The 12,710-nt window shown below is 37.9% G+C and overlaps 2 protein-coding genes and 1 long non-coding RNA gene across 4 annotated transcripts; all 3 read right to left on the bottom strand.

Annotated features, from left to right (window-relative positions):
* Positions 1-3,426: 3,426 nt before the first annotated feature.
* Positions 3,427-3,943, bottom strand: LOC147945091 (uncharacterized). Its single transcript, XR_015598015.1, has 3 exons — positions 3,903-3,943; positions 3,766-3,824; positions 3,427-3,659 (listed from the first exon to the last, which is right to left on the bottom strand). It is a non-coding gene; the product is annotated as an uncharacterized LOC147945091 (long non-coding RNA).
* A 159-nt stretch (positions 3,944-4,102) lies between these two features.
* LOC147945090 (uncharacterized) lies at positions 4,103-6,056 on the bottom strand. Of its 2 annotated transcripts, none has more exons than XM_087512172.1 (11): positions 5,940-6,056; positions 5,628-5,670; positions 5,472-5,527; positions 5,280-5,364; positions 5,121-5,147; positions 4,884-5,005; positions 4,726-4,771; positions 4,596-4,644; positions 4,429-4,515; positions 4,266-4,311; positions 4,103-4,180 (listed from the first exon to the last, which is right to left on the bottom strand). In XM_087512172.1, exons 1-8 carry the CDS (start codon positions 5,987-5,989, stop codon positions 4,600-4,602), a joined length of 474 nt encoding a protein of 157 aa, XP_087368298.1. In that variant the 5' UTR covers positions 5,990-6,056; the 3' UTR covers positions 4,103-4,180; positions 4,266-4,311; positions 4,429-4,515; positions 4,596-4,599. The 2 variants fall into 2 exon arrangements, with proteins under 2 accessions (XP_087368298.1, XP_087368299.1); XM_087512173.1 differs by having other exon boundaries at positions 4,596-4,641.
* Positions 6,057-7,079: 1,023 nt separating this feature from the next.
* On the bottom strand, positions 7,080-9,462 carry LOC147945089 (uncharacterized). Its single transcript, XM_087512818.1, has 12 exons — positions 9,357-9,462; positions 9,014-9,056; positions 8,871-8,926; positions 8,685-8,769; positions 8,523-8,549; positions 8,282-8,403; positions 8,075-8,170; positions 7,889-7,987; positions 7,716-7,761; positions 7,568-7,626; positions 7,360-7,477; positions 7,080-7,268 (listed from the first exon to the last, which is right to left on the bottom strand). Exons 1-12 carry the CDS (start codon positions 9,404-9,406, stop codon positions 7,242-7,244), a joined length of 828 nt encoding a protein of 275 aa, XP_087368944.1. The 5' UTR covers positions 9,407-9,462; the 3' UTR covers positions 7,080-7,241.
* Between the last annotated feature and the right edge of the window lie 3,248 nt (positions 9,463-12,710).

The following is a 12,710-nucleotide window of genomic DNA, read 5'->3' as shown; positions in this document are numbered from 1 at the left end:
GAGTTGTTGGTCCATGCTTTTTCTTTCCTTTGTTTTACTCAGTTTGTTTTTTTATGGCTGAATTACGGAAATTGGAAAAAAACTACTAATACTATTGTCTAATGATTAACAAAAGACTTATATAGTTTGGAGAAAGGCTTATGTTTGTCTTAATATAGTTGTAATTGTTTAATTGGGTTTGTTCCTTGGTACTTACTTAAGAAAGGGAATTTTGTAAAGATGATTTAGTTAGTTAGACTTGGAAGTATATAAAGTAAAAGAAGCAATGAGGGGGCTGTGATTGATGGGGCAAGCGTGTGTTGTTTGCATATGGAAGTAAATGTTTTAGCCAATACGAATATCGAGACATGTACGTGACATAACATAGCATTTGGTCTGTATTCGGAGATTTTTGGGTCCACATAGACGAAGTCAGACCCATTAGAATCTCTTGCAGAGGACTGAAGATACGAAATATGTATATATTTTTATCTCCCTTATGTCAAAAAATCTCAACCGACAGAGAAATAGAAAATGAGAGGTACGACGAAGATATCTCAATACATAAATTATTGGCAGAGGCCAGCTAAAAGAAAAAAAAAAATATACTACGGAAAATAGTAAATGGGCCTCACTTTCCACAAGTGGAGTATAGGCTTTAGGGGGACGGTTAAATCAAAATGAGTGAAGCCCTGATTGATTCTACACACATCAAAGAAATCAGACTAAACCATAACAATCAAGTTAGTTTTCAACTCAACCAAAATTCGAAGCTGCTGCTTGGGAAAGCCAAAGCAATGCAAGCCATGATCCTAATGAGGTTGATAGAAAAGCCAGCGAGTTCATAGCGAAATTCCGGGAACAAATCCGGTTGCAGAAGCTCATATCCGGTAAACAATCTAAAGGAGGAGAATGAGGAGGCAATAGTATGATCAGAAATAGCCATTTCAGATGACACTTACCACCATTTATTGCTTCATTACTTGTATATTATTGTAATTTTGTATCTATGGGCTTTATTGATGAGAATCTTCAGTCGTCACTCTATTAGTTTCAAGTTTATATTCTTGAATAAATGAAATTATAACTTATCACATTGGACTATTGGAGTCAAAGTTATGAATATGTGGACTAATTGGTTATAAAAAGGAAGTCCGGCTATAAATTATAGTAAACTGAAAATAGTGGGGGCAAAACATAATATTATGATATTATCCATGAAATTAAAACGCAGAAGAAGAAATATGTGAGAAAAGAAGAAGATATAAAAATTATATATATATATATATATGTATATATAATTATAAAATGGGAACTCATCGCCCGTGCTCAGTCTGTCCCAAGACTGTGTTTCCCCTGATATGTGGTGAACAAGAAATATGTGAAATATATTGATGAGAATCTTGAGTTGTCACTCTATTAGTTTCAAGTTTATATTCTTGAATAAAATGAAATTATAACTAATCACATTGGACTATTGGAGTCAAAGTTATGGATACGTGGACTAATTGGTTATAAAAAGGAACTCCTGCTATAAATTATAATAAACTGAAAAAGTGGGGCAAAACATAATATGTGGGAACTCATCGCCCGTGCTCAGTTTGTCCCAACACTGTGTTTCCCCTGATATGTGGTGAACAAGAAATATGTGAAATATATATATATATATAGTTATAAAATTTGGAACTCATGGGTGAATCTCTACAGGTTCGTGGCTTGTCGATCGCCTTGAGCCAACTTTGAGCCAAACTTTGGAAATCTCATAATCTCATATTGGAGTATCTGCAGCTCGCTGTAACTTTAGACTGTCGAGCTCTTTACCGAGCATTCTCCTACGAGGATCCATGACAGAAAACATCGATATGAGTAAAGAAATAATGAAAAGACAGCAAGAAAAAAGGGAAGTGTTAATGCATTACTTGTTCAAAAGCCGAACTCTCTCGCTTTTGCTCCTCAAATGCTCAATGTTTAGCAGCAGCTGCAAGAACAGAAGCACTGTAAAAAAATAAATTAATAATAATAACATGACAAGAAGTGAATTATAGATGCACTAGCCAGAGCTTCACCATCATGCTCCTCTAGTCTTTCTCCATAGCTAAAGCTGTGTGGTCAAGACAAATTACAAAAAAATTAGAACCTAGATTGGATGCATCCTAGATCGTTAACTAATTAGCCAACAAAATATAAAATTATATGCAAAAGCGTGTTTATGTACCTGCTCTGAAGCTCTATGGAAATCTCAGATTCGAGTTTCTTCAGTTCCTGGTAACTTACATTGTCCAGCTCTTTACCAAACATTCTCCTACGAGGATCCATGAAAGAAAACATCAATATGAGTAAAAGAAACAATGAAAAGACAGCAATAATAAGTGTTATGCATTACTCGTTCAAAAACCGGACTCTCTCGATTTTGCTCTTCAAATGCTCTGCACTAACCAGAGCTTCACCATCATGTTCCTCTAGTCTTTCTCCATCGCTAGAGCTGTGTGGTCAAGACAAATTAAAAAAAAATTAGAACCTAGACTGGATGCATCCTAGATCGGTAACTAATTAGCCAATCACGACGAAGACCCAGGTTCTGGATTTTTATTTCTATCCCACCTTTGAGGACAAGGTGGTTCTTGGAGGGAACGGTATTGATAAGTAATCATTTGGGACTCAGCTTAATTTTTGCTTAAAATGTAGTAATTTTTTGCTTAGTTTTTGAGGACAAGGTGGTGGTTCTTGCTTAAAAAAATGTTGTAATTTTTGGGCTCCTTATAGCAAAGATTATATCAGGTTAAAAGCTGGTCAGTTGGTCTATATGACTAAGGCATTCAATGCCAATTCAATTTGATGGCAATGGTGTTTCGTCTAGTATAAAAAGACAACATGAAAAGGGAGAATTTTTATATCTAAGCTATGACACAGAATCTAAGTATCAAAGTCATGATGAGAGTCAGTTTCACATGAAAAATTTGGTGGACCGAAGATGACAATGAAGTGGATGTGAACTTAAGTAGATGGAGCTACGATCGAGAGACAAAATTTAGTATGAAGCGTTCAGGTTCCAGGTGGAGTCAGTGAGATTACAGTCTCGGGGTTTTGATTTTAGGTGGAGCACTCGTCTCAGAAGTTGTCTCGGACATTTCAGATCTTAAGTGTAAGATGCATATGTTGGTCTACGAATCTGTTAAGGATGATTCATGGGAGTTAATATGGTTAAAAGAAGAAAGGAAAGCTAAGGGAAAAAAGTGAGAGTCAACAGGATCATAGCTAAACCAAGGTTACATTCTGAAGGAAGTAGGAAATAAACGTTTTTGACATTCTTCTTTCAACAGTTTCTTTTTAATGATCCACACAAATCAGCCTTTGTAAGACTGGGGAAAAGGAATCGGTTGGGAAGGAATAGCTGAGTACAGCATAAGTCAATCCACATCTCATTACTAAATTTCCATGTAAAATAAATAATCAGTCAATAATGCCATGAAGGAAATCCGCGTAGAGACTTCACACGAATGAATGTTTTTACGATAATTATTAGTGTTTTTTAAGACTTCATACGTAGTGTGTTATAATAAAATATGTTTAGAAATAAACAGACGATAGAGACATAAACAGACATAAACAAACGATAGAGTTTATCACTCGACTCTCATAATATGCTCTTCCCATGAAGAAGATCGATCATCTCCTAGAACCTGCAGAGAAAAAGATTAACGTTAAAAACAGGGTTCAAGAGGGGGGAAAAGAGTAAACCCAAAAGGTAAAGCAGCAGTGTAAAATAAGTTAGGGTTTTTGGGCTACCTAATTCACGAGGAAGTTGTGGTGTGGCGCCCGTGCTAATTCACGAGACTGAGTTTCCCCTGATATGTGGTGAAAAAGAAATATGTGAGAAATATGTATACAGTTATAAAATTTGGAACTCATGGGTGAATCTTTACCTCGAAGTACAGGTTCGTGGCTTGTCCATCGGCCATCGCCTGAGCCAAACTGAGCCAAACTGTGGAAATCTCATAATCTCGAATTGGAGTACCTGCAGTTCGCTGTAACTCAGACTGTGGAGCTCTTTACCGAGCATTCTCCTACAGAAAACATCGATATGGGTAAAACAATTAATATGAAAAGACAACAAGGAAAGAGGGGGAAGGGTTAATGCATTACTCGTTCAAAGCCGGACTCTCTCGATTTTGCTCCTCAAATGCTCAATGTGTAGCAGCAGCTGCAAGAACAGAAGCATTGTAAAAACGAAAAAAAGAAAAAAAAAAAAGAACATGACAGGAAGTGAGTTATATAGATGCACTAACCAGAGCTTCACCATCATGCTCATCTAGTCTTTCTCCATAGCTAAAGCTGTGTTGTCAAGACAAATTAAAAAAAAAAATTAGAACCTAGATTGGATGCATCCTAAATCGGTAACTAATTAGCCAACAACATATAAAATTATAATGCAAAAGCGTGTTTATGTACCTGCTCCGGAGCTCTCTGGAAATCTCAGATTCAAGTTTCTTAAGTTGCTGGTAACTTACATTGTCGAGCTCTTTACCAAACATTCTCCTACGAGGATCCATGAAAGAAAACATTGATATGAGTAAGAGAAACAATGAAAAGACAGCAATAAAGTGTTAATGCATTACTCGTTCAAAAACAGATTTTGCTCCTCAAATACTCAATGTTTGGCAGCTGCTGCAAAAACAGGAGCACTGTAAAAAAAAAGAAAAAAAAAAGAACATGAGAGGAAGTGATTTTTTTTATAGATGCACTAACCAGAGCATCACCATCATGTTCCTCTAGTCTTTCTCCATCGCTAGAGCTGTGTGGTGAAGAGAAATTAAAAAAGAAAGAAAGATTAGAACCTAGATTGGATGCATCCTAGATCGGTTACTAAATAAGCCAATTATATGCAAAAGCGTGTGTTAATATACCTGCTCCGGAGCTCTCTGTCCTGCTTCCTCAAATCTCTTAGTCTACCCTGTAGAACCAATTCAATGTGAATTTTCTCTTTGTCGTCATAGTTGTCCAGATCGTCTCCCTCTGGATCGTTCAACTAGGGGAAAAAAAATAACAAAAGACAGAAACACTTTGAAGTTAATTATTCTGAAATTAATCAAAAGAAAAACTCAAAACCGGGTTCTGAATAACTAATGATATAAATATCTTACCAGCCTGGCTTGCAACTCATCTTCAACCTGTAATAGTTAAAAAAACATATCAGTAGTAATTCAAATAGTTTGAGAATTACAAGCATAATCAATTTATATATAATGCATGGGTGAGTGCCATAGGAAATGTTTAAAATAAGATAAAATTTGGTGTCTCACGTTGAGACGGCCCTGCTTTAACTGCTCTGCAAGGGAACCCAGCTCGTGGAAACTCAGACCGTAGAGACTCTCACCATGCAATCTCCTGGAAAAAAACAAAACCAAAAGTAAGTTTGTTAAGGATCAGGAGGGGAGGGACACAATGTTTGTTAATGGGTCAGGAGAGACACAATGTTTGTTAATGGGTCATACTCGTTCAAAAGCTGTAGGCTCTCGAGCTCGCCCTTTAGAGTCTCAGCGGTTCGCAGCTTCAAAAAAAAAAAAAAAAACACAGTGTAAGCATGGAAAATAACTTTTAATGGCAATGGTTGAGAAGAGGAAAGCAAGAGTGCATATGTAACAACATACTAGTGATTCAGAATCTTCTTTTTCGTCTATCCTTTTCCCAGAGCTGTATCAATTGCAAACACAGAAGAAGAAAGTCATAAATCATAATTTTCCATAACATGACTAAAACCTTAAAACTGAAAGGAGGAAGAAGTTAGGCCGTCAAATAACACACAGCTAGTTGAATCAACAAAACGAAAATAAAAGAAAGCATAACGTAAGATTTGGCGATGGTTTTTCAATATTCCAATCACGACCTAGGAACTAATTTACAGATTCTCAGATCCAAACCCTAGAAAACGCAAAAAGAGAGAATCCAGGTTTTAAAATTACTTGGACAACTGCGTCGCCTTTGTCGTTCGGTTAACGCTAGAATTCGACATCCTTAAACTTCTCTCCCACTTCTCTTTGGGCAAACTCGCGTGCCTTTCTCTCTCTATCGTATTTTTTTCCTCACCGATTTCTTTTTTTCATCAACTTTATAAAAGTAAAAGTAAAAAGGGCCAAAGCAGAAATAGGATATAAATTCGTTAAGATTGTGACATGTGTTACTTAAAAGTAAAAGTTCTAAATCTAGTATAATAAAATCTACTAATTATCAATATTTTTTATTCCCCTTTTTAATATTTTAATTTAATTTCTCTATATAGTAATAGAAAATCAATCTCACAAAAATGTTGAAGTGTCGCGCTCACATATCATATGTACCTTTTAAAATACATGTTCTTACATTTTATTATTATTTACATAAATATGTCACTGACATATATCTAAGGCAATGTTCTTTTCTATTAATCTTTAAAAGTGAAAGATTTAATGAACAATTAAAATCCACAAATGTATGTAATTATCAATTTCATAATATATTTAATTATTATAAGTAAATTACATTTTACAAACAATAAAAAAATATTTAATATATTAATAGAGAAATAATCTCACAAAAAAGTTGAAGTGTCGCACTCACATAGCTTATGTACCTTTTCAAATAAGTGTTCTTACATCTTTTTATGATTTACATCAAATAAGTGTTTTTATGATTTAAGGCAATGTTATTTTCTATTAGCTTTTAGAAGTGAAAGATTTAATCAACAATTAAATTCCAGAAATATATTTAATTATCACTTTTATACATTTTTCTCATTACATTTTTAAACTTCGGATTAGTTTAAATTAAATCGATTAATCTATAAAATATTGCTTTTGACAAATTTCCTAACTTTGTTAGTGAAGGTTTAGCTTTTTTTACTAAGTTAGGGTTTTTGGGCGGCCTAATTCGAGAGAAAGTTGCGGTGGCGGGAGCCAGACTTGGCCCCATTGACTTGAAGCATTGCAATGGAGCTCCCACATTTTCTGAATTCTTTTTTTGTTACAATGAGGCCTCCAAATACCCCAAAAAAATATTATTTTCAGAAATTTAAGGGTTTGTTACATTTTTTAGGATATTTTGTATTCTGTTTTAAAAAAAGAGTGTTTTGTTTAACTGAATTTTCTTTTTAGTCTATAGCTTTTATGCTATGAAAATTATATTATAACTGCCCCCCCCCTCCCCTAAATGCTTTGGTCCGGCTCATTCTCAATCAGTACACACACGAGAAAGCAGTCACCTATTGGTCCTAGTCTCATCGCCCGTGCTCAGTCTGTCCCGAGAATGTGTTTCCCCTAATATGTGGTGAACAAGAAATATGTGAGAAAAGAAGAAGATATATGTATATATAATTATAAAATTTGGAACTCATGGGTGAATCTTTACCTCTAAGTACAGGTCCGTGGCCTCGTTCATTGCCTTGACCCAACCTCTGGAATTCTCAATATCGAGTGACTTCAGTTCGGTGTAACTTAGACTGTCGAGCTCTTTACCGAGCATTCTCCTACGAGGATCCATGACAGAAAACAACGATATGAGTAAAAGAAATAATGAAAAGACAGCAAGAAAGAAGGGGTAAGTGTTAATGCATTACTTGTTCAAAAGCCGAACTCTCTCGATTTTGCTCCTCAAATGCTCAATGTGTAGCAGCAGCTGCAAGAACAAAAGCACTGTAAAAACAAAAAAAAACAAAAAAAAAAAGAAAGAACATGACAGGAAGTGAGTTATATAGATGCGCTCACCAGAGCTTTACCATCATGCTCCTCTAGTCTTTCTCCATAGCTGGAGCTGTGTGGTCAAGACAATTTTTTTTAAAAAAAAATTAGAACCTAGATTGGATGCATCCTAATCGGTAACTAATTAGCCAACAAAATACAAAATTTTATGTACCAACAAAATACAAAATTTTATGTACCTGCTCCGGAGCTCTCTGCGGAGAGAGCTGGAAATCTCAGACTCGAGTTTCTTCAGTTCCTGGTAACTTACGTTGTCGAGCTCTTTACTGAAAATTCTCCTACAAGGATCCATGAAAGAAAACAATATGAGTAAAAGAAATAATGAAAAGACAGCAAGGGAAAAGGGGAAAGTGTTAATGCATTACTCGTTCAAAAGCTGGACTCTCTCGATTTTGCTCCTCAAATGCTCAATAACCAGAGCTTCACCATCATGTTCCTCTAGTCTTTCTCCATGGCTAGAGCTGTGTGGTCAAGAGAAATTAAAAAAAAAATAATAAGAACCTAGACTGGATGCATCGGTAACTAAATAGCCAACAAAATATAAAATTATAAGCAAGAGCGTGTTAATATACCTGCTCCGGAGCTCTCTGTCCTGCTTCCTCAAATCTCTTAGTCTACCCTGGAAAACCAATTCAATGTGAAATTTCTCATCGTCGTCATAGGTGTCCGGATCGTCTCCCTCTGGATCGTTCAACTAGGGGGAAAACAAAAAAAAACAAAAGACGGAAACACTTTGAAGTTAATTATTATGAAATTAATCAAAAGAAAAACTCAAAACCGGGTTCTGAATAACTAATGATATAAATCTCTTACCAGCCTGTCTTGCACCTCATCTTTGACCTGTAATAGTTAAAAAAGCATATCAGTAGTAATTCAAATAGTTTGAGAATAATTACAAGCATAATCAATTTATATATAATGCATGGGTGAGTGTCATGGGAAATGTTTAAAATAAGATAAAATTTGGTGTCTCACGTTGAGACGGCCTTGCTTTAACTGATCTTCAAGGGAACGCAGCTCGGGGTAACTCAGACCGTAGAGACTCTCACCATGCAATCTCCTGAAAAAACAAAACCAAAAGTTTGTTAAGGATCAGGAGGGGAGGGACACAATGTTTGTTAATGATCAGGAGAGACACAATGTTTGTTAAATGGGTCATACTCGTTCAAAAGCTGTAGCCTCTCGAGCTCGCCCTTGAGAGTCTCAGCGGTTCGCAGCTGCAAAAACACAGTGTAAGCATGGAAAATAACTTTAATGGCAATGGTTGAGAAGAGGAAAGCAAGAGTGCATATGTAAAAACATACCAGTGCTTCATAATCTTCTTTCTCGTCTAGCCTTTTCACAGAGCTGTATCAATTGCAAAGACAGAAGGAGAAAGTCATAAATCATAAATTTCCTTTTAACATGATTAAAAACTTAAAACTGAAAAGGATCAGAATCAGATATTTCAAGGAGGAAGGAGTTAGGCCGTCAAATAACACACAGCTAGTTGAATCAACAAAACCAGAAGAGATGGTTTTTCAATATCCCAAATCACGACCTAGAACTAATTTACAGATTCTCGGATTCAAGCCGCTATTACACACGAAAATACAAGAAAAACCCTAGAAAACAGAATAAGAGAGAGAATCCAGGTTTTAAAATTACTTGGACAACTGCGTTGCCTTTGTCGTTGGGTTAACCCTAGAATTCCACATCCTTCTTTTTTTATCTTCCTTAAAATTCTCTCCCACTTTTCTTATGGCAAACTCGCGTTCCCTTCTCTCCCACTTAAGTTGATGATTTTATTAACTCCTCTCTTTCAGCAGTTTACTCCAAAATACTTTTTGGAAAGTTTTTACATTTAATGCATTGACATTAATATTAGTTACCAAAAATTTCAAAATTAATTATAGGTAAGATTTAAAAAAATAAAGAAATATTTCTACCTCATTCAAACATAACTATATGATTCCTTTTCATTTTTATTTGAATTTATATTTAAATTATTTTGAATTATTCTATAATACATTTAGTTAATAAAAATTTTGATTTTTACGATGTAATTCAAATTTTTAAAAACGGACATATATTACTCAATAGATAAATTAAAAAATACGGGTACGATGTCCCATATCGCCTAAAAAGATTGGGAAATAGTTCATAGTCACACTATAAAAAAGAGCAAAATGATTCATAATACAATTGAAACAACCCTTCCTTTTTTTTTTTTTAATACCTTAATTTACTAGTGGTCTCATACCCACTAACATCCTATCAACAATCAACAACCGCGGGTAATCAAATAGCAACTTCCATTAAACCAATAAAATTCCAACAATCCAAAACAATAACCAATACCATAATCCAATAAAGAAATAGCCAACAACTAACATCCTACAATGTTCCGTTGACTTAATCTAGCAACCTAACAATAGCTAAATCGCAATCAATCAAGCCTCTAGAACATCCCTTCCTCATCGCCTTGATTCCACGATCACACTTTGCCTTTACCTGCACCACAAACACATATTGCAATGCATGAGTATTTTATAAACACTCAGTAAGGCAATCCTCCCATCTACTGGGCTATACAAACAAACAATAGAGTAACCAATAACCACACACCACAATCAACACACAACGATCAACGAACCAGGACTCAGCATCGACCGATGCCAACATGCATCGACCGATGCCAACTGAGGAAACATCGATCGACGCAGAAGCTGCATCGATCGATGCAAGTGCAACCTGCATCGACCAATACCCAGTCTGCATCGACCGACGCATGCTCGACGCAACACAAAAACCCTAAAGTTTATTGCGCCGTCCTCGCACTTGCATTGACCGACGCAAGCAATGCATCGATCGACGCAATGTCGAGCACCGTGATTTCCCCGAAGCTTCTCGCCGGATCTCGTTCCTACAACCACAGAAACTCATTCCCAAGCCACAAGAAAGCTTCCTAACGTCCTTAACTACGATCTAACACATCTAACAACACCAAACAGGCAAGTTAAAGGTTCCTCTAGCTTAGATAAGCCATGGTCATGCACTTACCTGTGCCAAGACGAAACTGAACAATAAACAAGCAAGAACAAGCCTCTAGGAAGCTCCTACAACGATCCCAGCTACAGATCTCTACAGGAACCCACCAAAACTCCAAGAAATCTCCAGAAACTCTCAAGAACTTTTCCTCTCTTTCGTTTTCTCTCAAAAACGGCCAAACAACACGAATGGAACAAAAAGTCGACTTAAGGGTTTTTCCCTAACCCAAAACGCAGCGTTTTACTTAAGTCAAAAACGCACAGGAACAACCTTGCATCGACCGATGCACAACTTGCATCGACCGACGCAGAACCTAAACCGGGATTTTGGTTCACGGATGTTACAATTCTCCCCCACCAATAAGGATTCGTCCCCGAATCCCGCAATACCGTCCATCCTCCAAGGACCTCCGTGCCACCGTCAACACGGCCTGCACGTCCCTAGACCGGACCAACACCGTCAGCCAAGGTTTCCCGTGCCACTGTCGCAACAGCCCGCACACCTCCGACTGACCCTCGAGGTCTCCCTCTAGCCAATATACTCGCATCATAACACTATTTGCTCACAACTCAGTGCTTCCCCCGTTCATGGTCGCAACCAACGAATCATGCCGGCTCGCTATCAGGCCAACCGCCTTAAGCTACGGCATCCAGAAAGTCACTCACACACACTCCCCCCGCTCTCGGGTCGCAACCCTCGAGACATACCGGCTCACTGCCGAGCCTCGGCTCACAGCTACGGTATCCAAGGAGCCCCACATATCCCGCTCTTGGGTCGTCATCCTCAAGCGCGCTCTCGGATCGTCATCCGAAGCAACATACCACTCCCATTCTCTGGCCACAAAATCCATCGAGCTATCGGTATCACGTGAGTTGGGCCCACACGGCCTTGAGCAAAACAAATACTGATGCCAACGAGTATCTCCCGACTAAATCTACCTCAACCTTTCCACAAAACTTTCCTTTCTAGAAAACTTTCTAATTCTGGAAACTTTCCTTTTGTGGAAACTTTCTATTTATGGAAACTTCCAAAAATAGAATCCGAACTATTTCTCTTTTCCCATGACAACAACAGTCAAACACAAAGAAAAAAATACTCATCTTATTAATCTCAAAAATGTCATAATCGTTACAATCTCAACGAAAATACATCAGAAAAAGCCAAAAATACAACAACCGGAGCCAACAACCCGCATCCCGAGCACCACCTCATCTTGATACTTAGTCGCACAACCAACCACCCCTAAGCGACCAAAAATCAAGAGAGATGGGCTGGAATACTCCGTACCCGCTCCAGCCACGGACTACAACTCGGACCCGGCTAGACAACTCATGTCGCGGTCTGCTTCTCAAACCACTTCTTAAACCTTGCCTTCATCCTCGCCTCGGGCTCCCAAGTCTGCTCCTCTACTCCGTCACAGTCCCACAGGACTCTCATCAAAGGAATCTTCTTCTTCCGAAGTTCCTTGACTCTCCTCTCGAGCACCCTCAATGGTCTCGCCTCTAAAGTCATGTTAGGCTGAAGATCCTCAGGAATCTTAGCCAACAACTGATCACCCTCGTGAAGACACTTCCTCAGCATCGACACATGAAATACCTTGTGGAACGCACGCATAATCTCAGGCAACTCCAGCCTATATGCCACTGGTCCCACCCGCTCAACCACTCTGAACGGACCTATGTACCTCAGACTCAACTTAGTCTCTGTCAATGACCTGTTCGGACCCCGCAACATGGCCATCTTGAGGTACACTCTATCACCAACCTGAAACTCAAGATCCTTTCTCCTCCTATCAGCATAGCTCTTCTGCCGATCCTGAGCCTCCTTCATGTTCAGCCTCAAAACCCGAATCTTCTCCGAGGTCTCCTGAACAAAATCTGCACCAAAAATGCTCCTCTCCCCCACATGAGTCCAACACAAAGGTGTACGACACGACCTCCCATATAAAGCCTCATAAGGAGCCATCCCAAT

The sequence above is a fragment of the Camelina sativa genome, chromosome 5 (genome assembly GCF_030686135.1).
Source record: "Camelina sativa cultivar CO46 ecotype springtype chromosome 5, ASM3068613v1".
NCBI lineage: Eukaryota > Viridiplantae > Streptophyta > Magnoliopsida > Brassicales > Brassicaceae > Camelina > Camelina sativa.
The sequence above is the reverse complement of the archived record's forward strand: the minus strand, read 5'-3'. Positions and strand labels throughout refer to the sequence as shown.